Source organism: Emydura macquarii, unplaced genomic scaffold (assembly GCF_026122565.2).
Source record: "Emydura macquarii macquarii isolate MOO-44397 ecotype Brisbane River unplaced genomic scaffold, CSIRO-AGI_Emac_v2 contig_1876, whole genome shotgun sequence".
Taxonomy (NCBI): domain Eukaryota; kingdom Metazoa; phylum Chordata; order Testudines; family Chelidae; genus Emydura; species Emydura macquarii.
Genome location: NW_027132013.1, coordinates 23,849,812 through 23,866,625, shown reverse-complemented (window position 1 = coordinate 23,866,625; position 16,814 = coordinate 23,849,812). Strand labels below are relative to the sequence as shown.

The 16,814-nt window shown below is 40.9% G+C and overlaps 1 protein-coding gene across 1 annotated transcript in view; it reads left to right on the top strand.

The window, feature by feature from the left end:
• CHP1 (calcineurin like EF-hand protein 1) overlaps positions 1-16,814 on the top strand; it is a 29,798-nt gene that overhangs the window by 7,172 nt on the left and 5,812 nt on the right. The window contains exons 3-4 of the mRNA XM_067557960.1: positions 13,730-13,810; positions 16,053-16,180. Coding sequence (XP_067414061.1) covers positions 13,730-13,810; positions 16,053-16,180 — 209 coding nt within the window. The remainder of the gene's footprint in view (positions 1-13,729; positions 13,811-16,052; positions 16,181-16,814) is intronic.

Here is a 16,814-nt window from a genome sequence, read left to right as displayed (position 1 = left end):
TTAAAATGCATATTAAAATCCATGTCAACAAAAATCACATCTTTTTAAAAAGTTATACCAAAAGGTAGGCTTGGTAAGGCAGTCAATTGGCTGGTCAAATAATGTCAATTGACTGCCTATTTGACCACAGTTCAATATTTTGGGAAGAATGCCTTGATGTAGGTGGTGGCCTACCTTTTTGATTACGTTATGGTGCCATTTGTTAGTAAGCCTCCTTAAATGTCTTGATCTCGAAGGCCTGGTCTATACTGCAGTTTTTTGTCAACAGAAGTCAGCTTTTGCTGACAACAGTGGAGGCATACATGCTGATATGTTCCTCTCCCCAATGTAACTCCCCTGCTATGCCAACATAATAAAACCACCTCAAAGAGGTATAGGGCTTATGTTGGGGTAGTTAAGGTGACAGTTACTCTTCTAATAAGCTAGTGCTTTAAATACTTGACCATGTTTGACAGTATCTGGCAATATCTGACCAATGTTTGACCTGGTCAGTTGACCAATTATTTTTTTGATCAGTTGTGATGTTCCCCTGGTGCAGTCTGGACTGGTGAAATGCTGTCACTCCTGGAGCCTGTCTTGCTCTGCTGTGAGAACCCCCCACTCCTGGGCTGTACATGCACAACCTCCAGCATATAAACTGATTCCAAGGAGTGAGTTCTTCTAGCCAGCCACTCCTTGGATTATACAACAGAATGACACTTAAGAATTACCCCCAGTCCCAGGAACAACCCTAGGAACCTCCATCTTACTATGTTTAGTTGCCCACGGAACAATGTAAGCTCATATGAATTCATCAATTTAAAAAGAAATTGATATAAACCAGCCTTGTTGCTCCCAGTAAAGTCTCCAACACACTTCAAACCAAGCACGCTGCTTTAGGTAGAGCAAACCAATTTATTAACTACAGAAGGATTTTAAATGTTTATAAGTCAAAGTATAACAAGTTAGATTTGGTCAAAAGAAATAAAAGCAAAACCCATTCTATGTTAAGCGAAACACTTTCAGCAATCTTACAAACTGAGGCGATTCTCACCGCAGGCTGACTGGTTTCCCTTCAGCCAGGCTCTCCCTTCTGGTCAGTACTTCAGTTGCTTGGTGCTGTTAGTAGGTGGAGGTGTGAGAGAGAGAGAGTGGTGAATGTCTCCCCTTTTTATAACGTTCCTTCTCCCCTCTGGAGCTCTGCCCCCCCTTTCCTCAGGGTCAGGTGACAATGTCCTTATATGGACTCATCCGTGTCCTGAGTCTGTGAGCATTACTTCTTCGTGGTTCCAAACTGATCAAGGGAAAAGAGGTGACTCACTTGAGAGTCCAGTTGATCCTGTGTAGATGCCCAGGCCAGTCCTTTGTTCCTGTAAGGCTGAACTGGATTTGTCCTGTACACATCTTGATGAGGTGTGAACTGCCCCTTTGCTCCTATGGAGTTTTGCCTAGACATGTTTTAAGCCATGAGGACACATCTTTGGGCATATTACCTAGTGCAGCCTCATAACTACACACTATATGAAATTGCAACCAACATATTACTAGAACAATGACCAGTACATAATGAGCATTCCAAAGACCTCTAACATGACATAGTTTGCATTAGATAATACACAATTATATAATATAAGGGTGAACATGGGGGTGCAGGGTGTCACACCCATTAAATGCCCAACCCTACCAAAAGGCTTCTTCCTCCAAATTAATTTTCATAGCCACTACATTGATCTACCTCAAATACTTTGACCTACCTCTATCCATGATAATGGCCTAATGGCAATGGGACAAGTAACCTGTTGAGTTACTAATCTCTTTTTCACGAGTCTTGACCGTTTAGATTGCAAGCTCTCTGGTGCAGGGACTGTTTTTGCGTAATATCAAACACCTATGGGTTGGGGGGAGGTTTGTCGAGTACTATGCACACCTATGATGCTATGTGGATTTTCTTTTGCTTATTCATACGGCATCCCCCTGTAGCTAGAAGAATTCATAAATCAGTTGCAGCTTTCTGAAACACCTTTTTAAAACATGGTTTGGCTTCAAATATTGCTTCCCCAAAGCTTCAGCAAGATTTTTCTTCAACACTAATCTGCAGCATGAGGACCCACAAAACTGCAGTTTCCATAGCTGTATCTTTCACTTATCATGGGTTTTGGAAACTTTCTGCCACTTATTCAACACTTTTGGAAACAGGTCAAGAAAACCTAAACTTTTGTCTAAACAAACATGTTGCTACCATTCTTTTTTCTTCTATATAGAAGATTCAAAAGGCTGTTACAAAAGACTTTCTTTTTGCCTGTTTACATTGGAAATTCAGGTCTTATCTCTCATTAAATTATGTGGAGAACTGGTAGGTATAGCATCAGGTAAACCATCCAAGTGCAGACATGCCAACTCTCATGAATGCCTCTCAAGTGATTTGATTTCTAAGGGCTAGTCCGCATTTAAAACTTAGTGACACAGCTGTATCAGTACCGCTTGCGTATCTGCATTATGTCGATGGGACAGAGTGCTCAAGGGGGGCTTCTTTTTACACCCCTGTGGGAAAAATGTTTTGCCAGCATAAATGCTAGTGTAGACAAGGCCTCTATTTTTTTTTAAAAAAAAACCACACAAAGCCTGACTCAAGATCTTGCGATGGAGTTCTCAAATGTCAGGATGGGTGTTTTTTTTGTTTGTTTGTTTGTTTTTAAATCTTGACATTTGATAGTTCTAGCTCCAGAATGAGTCAGGATTAATTTTACTTACAAATTGTTGGAGGGCTCCTGCTGTCAGTCTGCCCCAGGGCTGAGTGCGGAAGCCCCACTTTGTGGGGCACACTGACAGCGGGAGCCCTGCCCACTGCAAAGAGAAGCTCCTGCTATCAGCCAGTTCCTGGTGGGTGGGGCCAAGCTCCTGTTGTCAGCCTGGAAAGTGGGAGAGGGGATGCCAGTGCAGCCCTCACCCAGGCCTGGTGAGGGTGAAGAACCCTAAGGTGCAGAGGTGAGGCTGGGAGGGCTGAACTATGGCCCGTGGACTGAAGTGAGGTGGGTGAGGGCTGATGGCATGGGAGGGCCGTATTGATGGTTGGTTCTGATCAGATGGGGTAAGTGCTGGGATGGTAAACTGAGGGTAGTGGGAGTTACTGGGATAGGGAGGCTGAACTGATGGGATATGACGATAGGGTCTGGGGGACTGAACTGAGGGAGGTTGGGTGGGGGACAACTGATGGGAGACTGGAGGACAGGATTATTTACTGGGCAGGAGATTGGGCAGGTGTGTGGGTGGGTCAAAATCACCTTATCCAGTAGGTGAGAGAGTGGGCAACCCTAGTTGTCACATGAACACATGCTGAGGATGGGCAAGAGAGTTCAAAGATCAAGAGACTGACCTAAAAACACAATCTCTTTATAAAATGTCATGATTTTTGATCTCCTTGAAGTTGGCAATACTACAAGTGAGAACCTGACTGAGACAGAATTATATTTTGTTCAGATTGTTTAAAGCTCTAACACCTGTTGAACTTAGTTGAGATGCCTTCTAAATATTCATTGTCCCTAGGGCCTCTAAGCTGAGAGGAAGCTTTAAGTGGAAGATACAGCTATGGAAGCTGCTGTTTTGTGAGTCCTCATGCTGATATTCGTGTTGAAGAAAAATCTTTTGACACTTTAAGGAAACCTATTTTAAACCAAACAATGTTTTAAAAGGTGTTTCAGAAAGCTGCAATTGACTTATGAACTCTTCTAACTGCATAAGGCTGTAATGTGATTGTACAGACTGAGCCGTCCAAAACATTTCTCAGAAAAATGCAAGACCAGACTTAACGTCCCTGATATTTCTAAGATTTAAACAAAAAATAAAATTTCAGGCCTTATTATAAGGAAACAAAAATACAAGCCCATATTTTCTTTAACTTATCACAAAAGTTGTTCCATGATACCATCTTTGCAGCTGCTTCTGTGACTAAAAGGATTGTTTGTATTGTTGCTGAGTCACAGGCTATTAATTGTCTTGGTGATGTCTAGTTAACTTGATACTGTTTTTTGATTTGCAAATCATTTACTTGTAGTTCATTTGCACCTTTTAATGAACACCAAAATGTATAAATACATTTAAAAGAAAAAAACAACGAAAGTTCTGTGGCACTTTAAAGACTAATAAATTTAATTTGCAGGCATAAGCTTTCGAGAGACTTCAGCTCATGCCTGCAAATATTAAATTTGTTAGTCTTTAAAGTGCCACAGAACTTTCGTTGTTTTTGCTGTATACAGACTAACATTGCTACCCCTCTGGAACTATTTAAAAGAAAAGCGAGAGCCAAGTATCCGGGGGTGGAAGGTCAGTGAATGTTGTTCTTAAAGCAGTTGTTCATATCAAAGGGCTGCAGGAAATGAGTTCTTCATAGTTTGTCTTCTATCTACAACTCTCAAATGAGAACTACAAAAATAAAATGAAAACTGAGTTAAGCCCTGAGCGCTGTGCCAACCAACCAGGCCCTGGAGAGTTTGGCACAGAAAAGGTTAAAGTTGCTCTTTTTTATAAAACGTTCCTCTGACTTTCTTCCTCGTTTGCTAAATATATATATTCAAAACAAAAATTAAGCTTGTTTTAATTGAGTGCAGCTCCTTGGTTATGTCCCCCACCTGCTTCATATCTTTACTGTTCACTTTTTCTTTTCTGGGTTGTTGAACTGTGCATGTTAGTACTGAATTGTCCATCTATTGAGGTAATTTAGCAGTTTGATTCTTTTCACGGGTTTGCTACCCTTACATGTTGATGTCTCTTGCAAATTTGATCAACTGAATTCACAGAAAGGAAACATGTAACACAGGAGTCAGCCCTGCAAAGCGTGAAGAGCTGATTAGGGTTTGTTTAGCCAAATGAAACTCCACCTTGGAATGGGCTACAACTAACAGCAAGCATCACTACTTGAAATCTGAGTGTCTACACAGCAAAAGCTGTGCGGGGGCTAGCCTATTTATGCTAGTTTGAATGCAGCTAGTGTGGGTAACAGTAGCAGTGAAGACAGCACAGCATGGGCTTCAGGGTGGGCTAGCAAGCATTGTATATATCCAAGATCGGTGCTAGGCTTGTACTGCCCACACTGAAGCCCAGCTTTTTCTCTAGAAGGCATGTTAGATATCTCTCAGGGTGTGACAAATTTTGACAGGTTTGCAGACTATCTGGAAGTGCTCTATAGATTGTATTCAGCAGACCACTGTCTGAGAATTAATAACCTGGATCATTGACTCATTGATCCCAGTTGCATCTACATAACTGGGATCCATGCAGATAGCTCCAGTTCAGCCTTATTCTTAAACTGTGGATATATGTTCCAGAGGGGTAGCTATGTTAGTCTGTATACAACAAAAACAACAAGAGTTCTGTAGCACTTTAAAGACTAACAAATTTAATTTCTGACGAAAGCTTATGCCTGCAGAAATTAAATTTATTAGTGTTTAAAGTGCTACAGGACTCTTGTTGTTTTTGTGGATATATGGTTTACTGTAAACTGAAGTTTTTGGGGGTTTGCATCCTGAAAAGATTAGTGCTACACCTATTTTGGATTACTTTAGCTCCAAGGAAAACGTTGTAATGATCCTCATTAGAATAAGAAGATGGAATGTAGTGTATTTTTTTTATTTTTTAGTTGGCAAAGACATGTTCTCAATTGACTGAGACAAAATATTGATGCACCAGGAAGGCTGTTGAAGCTGTCATTTTCCAAGGAGCAGACCTATAATTCAAGCTAAAGCACCTCTAAAATTGGCAGCTTTTCATCTGGAAACTAAAAATGTAACCTGATGAAAATTTTAGTGCTTCCTTGAACACTGAAACAAAACCAAAGATTTTCAGTAATTTTTCTTTTAGAAAAAATTAGAAGTTTCTGCCAGAATGGGAATTTTTCAGGAAAAGTTTCATGTGAATTGAAAAGCCATTTGTCAAAAGTTTGCCAGTTCTACTTCAAGCTAAACAGGAAAGTATACTGTGTGGAGAAACTCTTTCTAACCATAGTTTTTTTTTATCTTTAATACTTGCACCAATGTACATAAATAGCCTCTTTTAATCCACACACTGAATTTGATGTTTAAACTGTTGGGTAAAGATGGTAGCTGCTAAAATAGACTTTGGATCCACTCCTGTTTCCTCTGCGGAAGCTTAAAATTAAACTATTGCATCTGTATAAATATTACTGCTAGTTGCAGCCCGATCTGTAATAGAGTAGTTTAAGACTAGAAGGTTTTATGAAAAAAGGAGTTTGTTTTGCCTTTCCTAGGGTGAATGATTACTTAACAAACTACTCCTGCAATGTCAAACTCCCTGTCACATGTCTGTTGCCCAACCATTGGTTTCAAAGGGTATGTACATGGCTGTAGCAAACGGTTTAACTCTCTGTGCTGATAAGGCCTTGGAGTCAGGTAGGAAGCTCTATCTCAGAAACATAGCCAAGAACAGAAACTGTGACAAAGGTAGAAAGTGGGAGATTCTAAATACATTTAGTCCCAGAGAGGAGTGATTTAGAAACCAAAGTGATGGAGAATGAAATTGTACTCCTTTTTTAAATTCCAGTGCTCAAACTGAGGCTCTGAAGTGCTTAGTCAATTTATAAGAAAGATGACTTCCCCTAAAGCAATCAGGGGAAAACTACAGAATTCCAGATCAGATTCAGACTCTGGAATACAGCTCGGCACAATTTTTTTAAGTGGCATTTTAAAAAATTGGAGGGAGGGATTTGGTTTCAGACCAAACTGAGTCTTTGAATAAATTACTAGTCTGAAAGTTTTTGCCCAGCTCTACTCTGGAGCACTGACGTGCAGAACACTTGCTCATGGTACAAAATAGGGTTGCTCAATTGACTGATTAAATATTTTAAAATACTAACTATTACAGCAGTAACAAGGAATTAGACTTTATGGTCTCCCATATTCTAGGTCTTAGATACTTATGCCTAATTACAGAAAACCAGTTAGTTGACTAAATTATTTTAACTTAGGAAAGTGAAAAACATAATGAAGTCCTAAAAAGTGAGAATGGCACCAAGATACAATCAAAGTGGGCTGCTGCCTACATCAGGGCATTCTTGCTGGGTTATTTCAGTGTTTGACTGTGGTAAATTGACATTTTGACCAGTTGGTTCACCAACTTGCCATGCCTAATCCAGAAAGCTGACTAGTTTAGTGGTTCTGTTATCTACTAACTACTATCAAACTGCAAGAAGTTCATTAGTTTTCTATTTACTTTTTGTGATTACCGCATTTGCCACAAAAATGTTACATTACTGTAATTGATAGAGGAGGTGGTCCAAGTGACCGTGACCAGAAAAAGGTGTCTAAGAGGCAGTCCATCCCATGATAGCCTGAACCCTGTTCTGGAGAAAGGCAAGAGATGAAACAAATATCATCACTCTTCATATGGGCAATGAGAAATGGTCACAGGATAAAATCCAAACACTGAAACTTTATCCTGGACAGATACAACTTCTAACAGAGCCAAAGTCTTGTCTTTTTGTACTCTAACACTTGATGAACAGCTATATTGAAAAACCATTGTAAACAAGCTGTGGGGAATAGGACATTGCAGGACATAGATTATTGGTATTACTTCATGCACTCTGTCTGCTGGTATGCCCCTTCATCTGTAAATAATTCAATTTTCTATTTCCTGGGAGACAGACCTCTTAAATGAGGGGTATGAATCTTTGTGGGGAAAGTAGAACTGATAGGTGGGGAAGTATGGAAGACTATCTTAAATTAAAATGACTTGTCTGGGTGAAATTGAGTTGCATTAACAAAGATCAGGTTAGTTCCTCTTTCACTACTGAATCCAAATTAAATGCAACAAGCTATAAGTGTTGCCAAAATAAAGGCTGCTAGGCTTGAGTGTCTGTGAGGAGACATTGGTTGTATAGTCAATTGGCATAACTATTTTGCTGGTGTCTTCTACTTTAGACAAGTAGACATCTGCTGAAGTTGGTGCTTCCCAACACTCTTGGTTGGAGCCTCCAGTTTATAAGAAATTGGTCCCCCTCACCTCTCAGTGACTTCTCTAATGTGGAAGAAGTGAACTGTCAGGTACAAAGAGTTTAGCATGCCCACTAGTCATATTGAATCAGCTGAAGAATATTTGCCCTCCTAACTTGTTTCCACACTATCACCATTTTAAACAAATTAAATGATAAAGCACTGGGTACCAATCCCACTGTTCTTGATACAGTTCACAAATGCAGGCCATTCTGGAGAATTTCCAAAGGCCACTGATCTTGTGAGAAAGTGAGAGGACAAGCTACTTCAAGTAGTCTGTGTCCATGCAATAAGCTGATGCAGGTTGAAACATCACCAGTTCTCTGAGCATTCCTATCTATTCCAGGCCATTCAAAAAACCCACAATGGGTTGGAATACTTGTGTGTGGACATGAAGTGTTTAATACCTGTTCTAGGGGAAAAGAGGGATTCTAGTTTTGTCTAAAATAAACAAATTTACTGTTTTATTGTGCACTGATGTAAATACCATATCTAGAACGTAAGAATAGTAATACTGGGTCAGACAAATGGTCATCTAGCACAGTATCCAGTCTTTTGATAGTGGCCAGTGCCAGATGTTTCAGAGGGAATGAACAGAGCAGAGCAATTGAGTGCTTCTCTCTCCGGGCATGGGGTTGCATCCCTGATCTATCTCCCAGGAACTTGCCTAATTCTTTTTTTGATCCCAGTTATGCTTTTGGCCTTCAACATCACAAGGCCATGGCTTCTGACTGTTGTGTGAAGAAGTACTTCCTTATGTTTGTTTTAAACCTACTGCCTATTAATTTAATTGGGTGACCCCTGGTTCTTATGTTGTGAAGAGTAAATAACGCTCTCCACACCATTCATGATTTTATAGACCTCTATCATATCCCTCTTAGTTGTCTTTTCTAAACTGAACAGTCCCAGTTTTTAATCTCTTATATGGAAGCTGTTTCATACCCCTAGTCATTTCTGTGGCTCTCTTCTATACTTTTTTCCATTCCAATATCTTTTTTTCAGTTCCAATATTTTTTTTTTTTTTTTTTTTTTTTTTTTTGAGATGAGGTGACCAAAACTACATGCAGTATTCAAGGTGTGGGTGTACCATGGATTTACAGTGGCATTTTGATATTCTGTCTTATCTAACCCTTTCCTAATGGTTCCGAACATTGTCTTTTTTGGCTGCTTCTGCACATTGAGTGGATGTTTTCAGAGAACTATCCACGATGACTCCAAGATCTTTCTTGAGTGGTAGTTGAAACAATGGGGTCTAAGTTAGCTGTTACCTTAGATGTATAGTTGAAATTGTGTGGTGGTCTCCCCCCCACCCCCCCCAAATTTGTGTTACTTTGCATTTATCAACATATGAATTTATCTGCCATTTTCTTGCTCTGTCATCTAGTTTTGTGAGATCCCTTTGTAACTCTTCAGTCAGCTTTCGACTTAACTCACTTGAGTAATTTTAATATTGTCTACAATCTTTGCCACTTCACTGTTTGCCTCTGTTTCCCAGATCATTTGAGTATGCTGAACAGCACTGGTCCCAGTACGGATCATTGGAGAACACCATTGATTACCTTGCTCAGTGAAAACTGACCATTTTTTCCAGTGTTTTTGTTCCGTACCTTTTAACCAGTTACTGATCCATGAGAGGACTTATCCCCCCCCTTTATCCCATGACTCCTTACTTTGCTACTCATTGTTTAGCAGGCTTCCTGCTTCTGTTGTAATTTAAAAAAAATTGTTTTATGCTGTTAGCAGAAGACAAAAACTAATTGCTCTTCAAATTCTTTTTTTTTTTTTTGGCCTATCTAATCATTTTATTTGCCAGAGATTATGCTCCTTTCTAATTTTTAAGATGTCCTTTTGGCTCTAACTGCCTCTTACGTTTTAGTCATGGTGGCATTTTTTTGGTCATCTTACTGTTTTGGGTTTTTTGGGGAAGGGCAAGTTCCCATGAAGCTGGCAGGCATTTTACTTTTGTGACTGTTCCTTTTAATTTCTGTTTAACTAGTCTCCTCATTGTTGTGTAGTTCTCCTGTTTGAAGTTAAATGCTACTGTGGTGGGTTTCTTTGGTATTCCTCCCCCTAAAAGGATGGTAAATTTAATTATATTTTGGTGACAATTACTGAGTGGTTTGGCTATATTCACCTCTTAGACCAGATCCTTAGGACTAAACCAAGAATTCCCTCTCCCGTTGTGGGTTCCAGGACTAGCTGCTCCGAGGAGCACTTTGAATGGTGTCCAGAAATTTTTGTTTCTGTATCCTGTACTGAAGTCACGTGTTCCCATTCAATATGGGAATAGCTGAAATCCCTCATTGTGATTTCTGTTTTTCTAGCCTTTCTTATCTCCCTGAGCACTTCACCATCCTGGTTGGGTGGGTGGTGGTATATTCCTACTGCTATAGTTTTATTATTCCAGCATAGAATTTCTATCCATAGAAATTCTATAGTAGTGTTTGAGTCACTTAAGATTTTTACTATATTTGATTATGCTTTCTTTCACATATAGTGCCCCTGCCCCATCTCTCCTGACTTGTTTACCCATTTACTCTCCTTTGTTTTTCTGCTTTGCTTTGCTTTTTTCACTTCCTCTTTCTCCCCATTACTCTTCTCCTAGTTCTCTCTTCCACTTCTGACACCTGTTTCCCACCTCTCTGGCCTGGTATACACTGGGAAGCTTCCCCTGAATTTGAAAGATTTTTTGTTTTTGTTTTTTAAAATTAGCATAGATGAAGCTTTACTCTCCTTGCCAGTTCTCTCCTTCCTTTGTTTCACTTCTGTTTCTCTCCCCCTTCTCCAGTACTTCTCCTGTTCCCCTTTCCTCATCTTTGGGAACTGTCTCTTCTTTCTCTACTGTTGTCCCATTCTCACTTCAGTTCTTTACTCATTTTTACACAGTGCTGCTCCCAGTCTTGTCAGACTTCAGGGAACAGCATTCTGTAGGACCACCTAGTCAAGGAAGACCGAACATAAGACCAGTAGCTGTTGAATGAATGAGTGGCCTGTAATGGCCCTGCTGTTTCTGACAAGGCAATGAGGTGGGGATGTCCCCTTCGTTGGGCTTTTTTCCCCATAAGGGGACATGAAGCTACCCAGAAGCTACTAATTTTTTGCAGCAGACTAACCAATTTGCAGTTAAAGATCATATGCATAGCCACCTTTAAGCAAGGTTTTAGTAGAAACGGAGCTCCTGGAAAATCTCATTGGGCATAGCCTGTTGCTATGGAACATGAACGAGAAAGAAATAAGGAACATCAAATTTCCTGTAGGCTCCAGCCTCAGCCAGGTGAAGTAGGTCCCTAATGACTGAGGGGCCTTGCTATATAAAATGAGGTACAACATGCCTTTCTGCATTTAGTTATTTTTATGGCTGTTACAACTATTCCAATTATAATACCTACCCCATAATGTCCCCTTAATGAGCAAAAATAGAAATGGATTTGAAACCTAGGGGTTACTTGTAGTTAATTTTTAATCTGTTGCCATAAACCAGGCACAACATAAGGTGGAAATGTTGAATGTAAATTCTCTGAAGCTGAAATTTAACAAGCAAGGATGATATGTCAATGGAAAATTCTAGAGGCATTAGGATTTTTAGCTTCTAAACAGGATGTGGGAGTAGTTGCTTTCAGTGGCTTGTCCGCATTGGAATTGGAACCAAGGCAGTGTAGTTAAAGTGGCTCTTATCCCAATCTAGATGCTTCACCGCATTTTTGTTTGTCACTAATGTGTGCTGTCTCTTGTGACTCCCTCAATATTATTGTGTTTGAAACCTAGACAACATGGCTAACTCTATTTTTGATGTGTAGGTGGGTCTTAATCATGTTCCTGAAGCATAACACATGCATGAGTATGCACAGGGCAGTAGCATTGTTTAGAGATCCAGTAGCATACTGTGGGTCTCCAGTGTCCACGGACCAATGCTTACATTTGCAGCTCCCTCCCCAAGGCCTTACGTGCCCCCCACCCAGGACAGGAAGAGTCCCCAGCTCCCACCAGACAGTGCTGCCCTCCAGCTGCTCCAGGGAGGGGGTGGGATTGTATCTGCAGGGGGGAGGGGACATGCCATGTTCCTCCTCCTGCACCCCTGGGACTTTCTGCCTGCCCCCCACACTTACCTGCTGCGCGGTGCCCACCTCTCCCACTCAGCTCTTGTGGGGGCCCCCCTGCCCTTTGCACATCATGGAGGGCCTGGCTGGTGCCCCCTCTCTTCCCAGGCCAGCACCCGGAGGCCTGGCCCCCACCCCACCCCTTCAGTACACCACTGTGGAGATCATTTAAAAACCTAGTCATTTTCCTTCTATACTATAAGACCATATACTGTTTTGATTATGTTGTGACAAATGTACTATAATGGGGACCTCAGCAATAGTTACACTGTAACTGGGTCCTCTGAGTACATCAGCAGCAGAAGAAATTTTAAAACTAGACTGGAAGAGTACTAGAGAACATTGTGGGAAGCAGTTTGCCACTGGCAATAGAGGATGAGACTAGATGACTCCAGAGGTCTTTCTGACTCATGTTTATAGTTCTGGGAAGTGGTGATAGCCCATACTTGCCTCAGAATGTCCTCCTGTTCATGTTCCTGCATTACTACCCTTGGTGCTCATAAAAGCTTCAACTGACTGTCATCTGTATTGCTGCCTTATTTGCTTAAGACAGTTTTCAAAAGCAACTAGTTTGTGGGTGCCCAACATGAGACGTTCTCTCTGAATTTCAGAAGTGCTGAGTGCCCAGAGCTCCCATTGACTTCAAATGGAATTATGGGAGTTAATTTCGGCAAATCGGTCACAAGGCCACAAGTTGAGCATCCAGCAAGAAAGAGTTTGAAATTGTTGCTGCTTGACAGAAATGTTTAAACTTTCAACCAACATTTTAGTCCATCTTGGCCTCTACCAGCCTTGCCCACTAATATCTTTCAAGCTACAGTCCTAAATGAATAAGGAAGTCTTGTACCAGTTTTTTCCCAATATAATTATACTGCCTTATTTTGCTTCCTAAAGTAGAATAAGCTATACAACTATAAGCATTCTTATACTAATGTAACTTCATCCACCAATGTAGGTTTTTAAGCAGCAAAGTTATCTAGTGTAGACAAGCCCTTTAGAAAATGGCTACCATTCTAAACTAGGAACACCTCCTGTGTGATATTGAAACAAGCCCAACTTTAATGTCCACAGCATTATATAAATATCTTGCTCGTGCAACAAAGGGTCCAGACAGAAGGAAATTAATCAATTTTCATGTTTTAATTTTAGTGGCTTTTGGGGTGATAAAGGCTGTAATAAATAGCTTCAGATGGATTACTCTAAAGTTCCTTCCAGCCCAAGTGACTGTTCCTAAACACAGTTTACTTTAGTTTTTTACTTGATTTTCATTAGGTAGTTTTCTTTTACTTTGGTTGCATATTGTCCAAATCATTCTAGAGGCATAACTGAAATTCCTTGGCAGATTTGCTTGCACAGGTTGGTATTTGCTGTATCTGAGAAGTGGTATTAACATGATAAATGAGCACTATTCTAGGTGTGTAATATAATACAAGCTTAGCACTACTCTCCTTATCTTGGTGCAATTAATAAACTTTTAACCACTATTGCACTATTATGGTTGGAAAGTAAATAGCAAAGTACTTTGCTGCAGAAGTAAAATCCAAATGGGGATGTTGTATTATGAATCCTCCAATTAGACCTCACTCAGTTTTTATGCAACTTTCTCCACTGCTGAGTTTCTGAAGATTCTCATATTCTTGCTTCCCTTAGTCGTGAAGATTTCCAGCGGATTCCAGAGCTTGCCATCAACCCCCTGGGAGACCGGATTATCAATGCCTTTTTCCCAGAGGGGTAAGTTCATGTTGAATGCATTTCCAAATAGTCTGTAAGCTTTGTTACAAACATTGCAGAGTTGTAGTCAGAGCTATGTTTATAGCTCAAGCATGGGTATAGGAATTGGATATCTGGGTTCTATCTTCAGCCTTGCCATGGATTCACTGTGACTTTGGGCAGTCACTTACGCTCTCTCCCATGTTTCCCATCTGTAATATGGGGACACTTGCCTACCTTACCAGGGTGTTATGATCCTTAACCGATACCCACATGTCCACCCATTCTCCAGTCCTGTTTCCATGCTGCTAAATTGCCTCTGGTGGAAAGCCCGGGAGCCTTGAAATGTGTTAACTACTTATGTGAAACAATCTATTCCACCTTATATTTAGCTGAGACACTCTGAATTACATTCCCCAGAAATGAAGAACAGCTCTGTGTAAGTGCAAAAACTTTTCTCACCAACAAAAGTTGGTCCAGTGAAAGATATTGTCTTACCCACCTTGTCTCTCTAATATCCTGGAACCAACATGGCTACAACAGCTCTGCATATAGGAGCCAATATAGATTTATCAGCTACAAATTCACTTCTAGCTCTACTCCCCTACTGAGTCTGGTTCTCCACCTTTGGACTTTCTTTAAACCACCTTTCCCTCCTCCAATGATCATCAACTTCAAAGAAAAGAGACATTCAAGTGTAGGCTGCCATATCCTGCACCCCAGTCTCCAGTGTGGCAGACTGCCAACCCATCAGCTGTAAGGCCTCTTCTTTGTCGTCCTTCTTGCTGTCTTGACATGGTCAATCAGACCCTCTTAGAGACGTGCTCTCTTGGATTCAGGCACACTGCTCTTCTAGATTGCTTCTATGTCTGACTGTTCCTTCAGCATCTTCTTTCCCTTTCTCTGTAGGGGTTTGTCCTTGGCCTTCTCTCAATAGGTAATGTCAACCTGCCACCTCAGTTTTGGTTCCCAAATCTGCATCTAACATCTTGGATACCCTACCACAAGCTAAAACTTAACATGGCTAAAACTAGACATATTTTTCTTCCCCTCAAATTGTTTCACATCTCCAAATCATCCATTCCTATCGCCAATGCCAAGAGCCTTGTCTGAGCCCATGGATGTCTTGTTGTCTTGACTTTTGTAATCTCCTTTGGGCTCACTGATGTTCTCCCCCACCCACACTCCACTGATCAGTCCAGAAATCTGCTGCCATATCTTTCTTGCCTGTCCACTGACTACATTCCTCATGGGCTATAGTTGCTTTACTGGCTTTTCGCCCTTCAATTCAGTCAGCTCCTTGCCTTGATGTCTGGCATACACTTCATTTAATCTGTTTCCTTACCCACTTTACGTTGTCCAGGGCACCTTTGCATTCTTCTTTGTATTCTCCTATCTTACTCCTACCAAGCTGTCTCATGCACCTGGAACTCCTAACATTCTGGACAAAATGTTAGGTCTCCACCTTTCTCCCCAATTCCTCAGTTGACTCACTAAGGGAAAAACAAGATTTATGCCTTTCTTCCTCTTTTGTTGGATAACGAGCCTAAGAAGAGGTGGTCAAAGATGGTCATAGCTTTTTACAATAGGAAAGACTAAGACTTCAAAAAATTTATTTTTTGTGCTTTAACTTCTGAGCTGCCAAACTTGAAGCACCTTTAAAGCAGCAAGATTTTGAGGGTGGGAGCTCAACTTCCTGATTTTTAGAGCTTTTTAAGTGTCAAATTTGACACCCCAAGCTAGTAGTCATTTTAAGGAACCAGTGTCCAAGGTTTTTAGACTCTAGTTGCACAAACCTTTGTGTTCATTTCTAAGTTTGGTTCCTCACTTTGTGCTTCATCCAAGAATTTTGAAATGTTTTCCAAATCTTAAACCCCCTAGAACACTCCTGAGGTGAGTGAATATACCTATTTTATAGAGACTAAGTGACTTATCCAACCTCCTGTTAAGAAATCTTGATTCTTTTCACTACCCCAGACCACACCGCCTCTCTAGACTGCATCATGTATCTTCCAATAATCCTGCTACCATCCTTGAAAATACTTGCTGGGAAACTTCCTATGGTCACCCTCTATTGAAGAAGACCAGCAAAGCAAGGGTTGCTGGATGTAAATAAAAGCTCTAGAGCACACTCCATTAACCTGCCCCTACAGAAAGTTCATGAAGGGACTTGTTTGGTCACAGAAGCTTGTGTTCACAGCTGCAATAGACAGTCTGTATAATGCTAAATTTTAGACAATTGATCTGTTGTTCTACCATGTAGAGAGGACCAGGTGAATTTCCGTGGATTCATGAGGACTTTGGCCCACTTCCGACCCATTGAAGATAATGAAAAGAGCAAAGACCAGAATGGTCCAGAACCACTCAACAGCCGGAGTAACAAACTGCACTGTAAGGAACTTCATTGTCTCCTATCTGAACACTTCTATTCCTTGGCCTCCTGTCTCTTTGGTTTTCCACCCTTGTATTTCCTGAGGGAGAGTCCTTACACACACACACACACACACACAGTCTGCAATGACATACTGCAGTACTTAATTTTAAACACAAACTGACTCACTAAGACTTGTAAGTCATAGATTGGAACAGAAGCTGCCATAGACATTTCAGAAGCTACTTTGCTACGGTGAAGCTTAGTAAAAGGGCATTGCACACGGGGATTCTCAGAGGTCACTCGGGAGATGTAGTTACACTGGACTAACATAAACTCTTTCCTAAATGTGTCATGACAGGATGCTGTGGTGTCAGAACAGTTCTAAGAGATGCTCCCTGGAGGTAGTGTTCCAGCCATGAATGGGCCTTCTAGTTACCTTCCTCAGACCGCTTGCTATTTCTCCAGTCCTTCATGTGATGTGGTATTGCCACTCAGCTTCACACCTCCATCCCACTCTTTCTCTCATGATGGTTCCTCACCCTGCTTGAAGCATATGGTCAGAGTGGGAAGTGAATTACTCCTATATATTGGAGAGAGGCTGCAGCAGCCTTCTGATCAGCATTCTAAGCCCTGATTTGACCATATACTTCA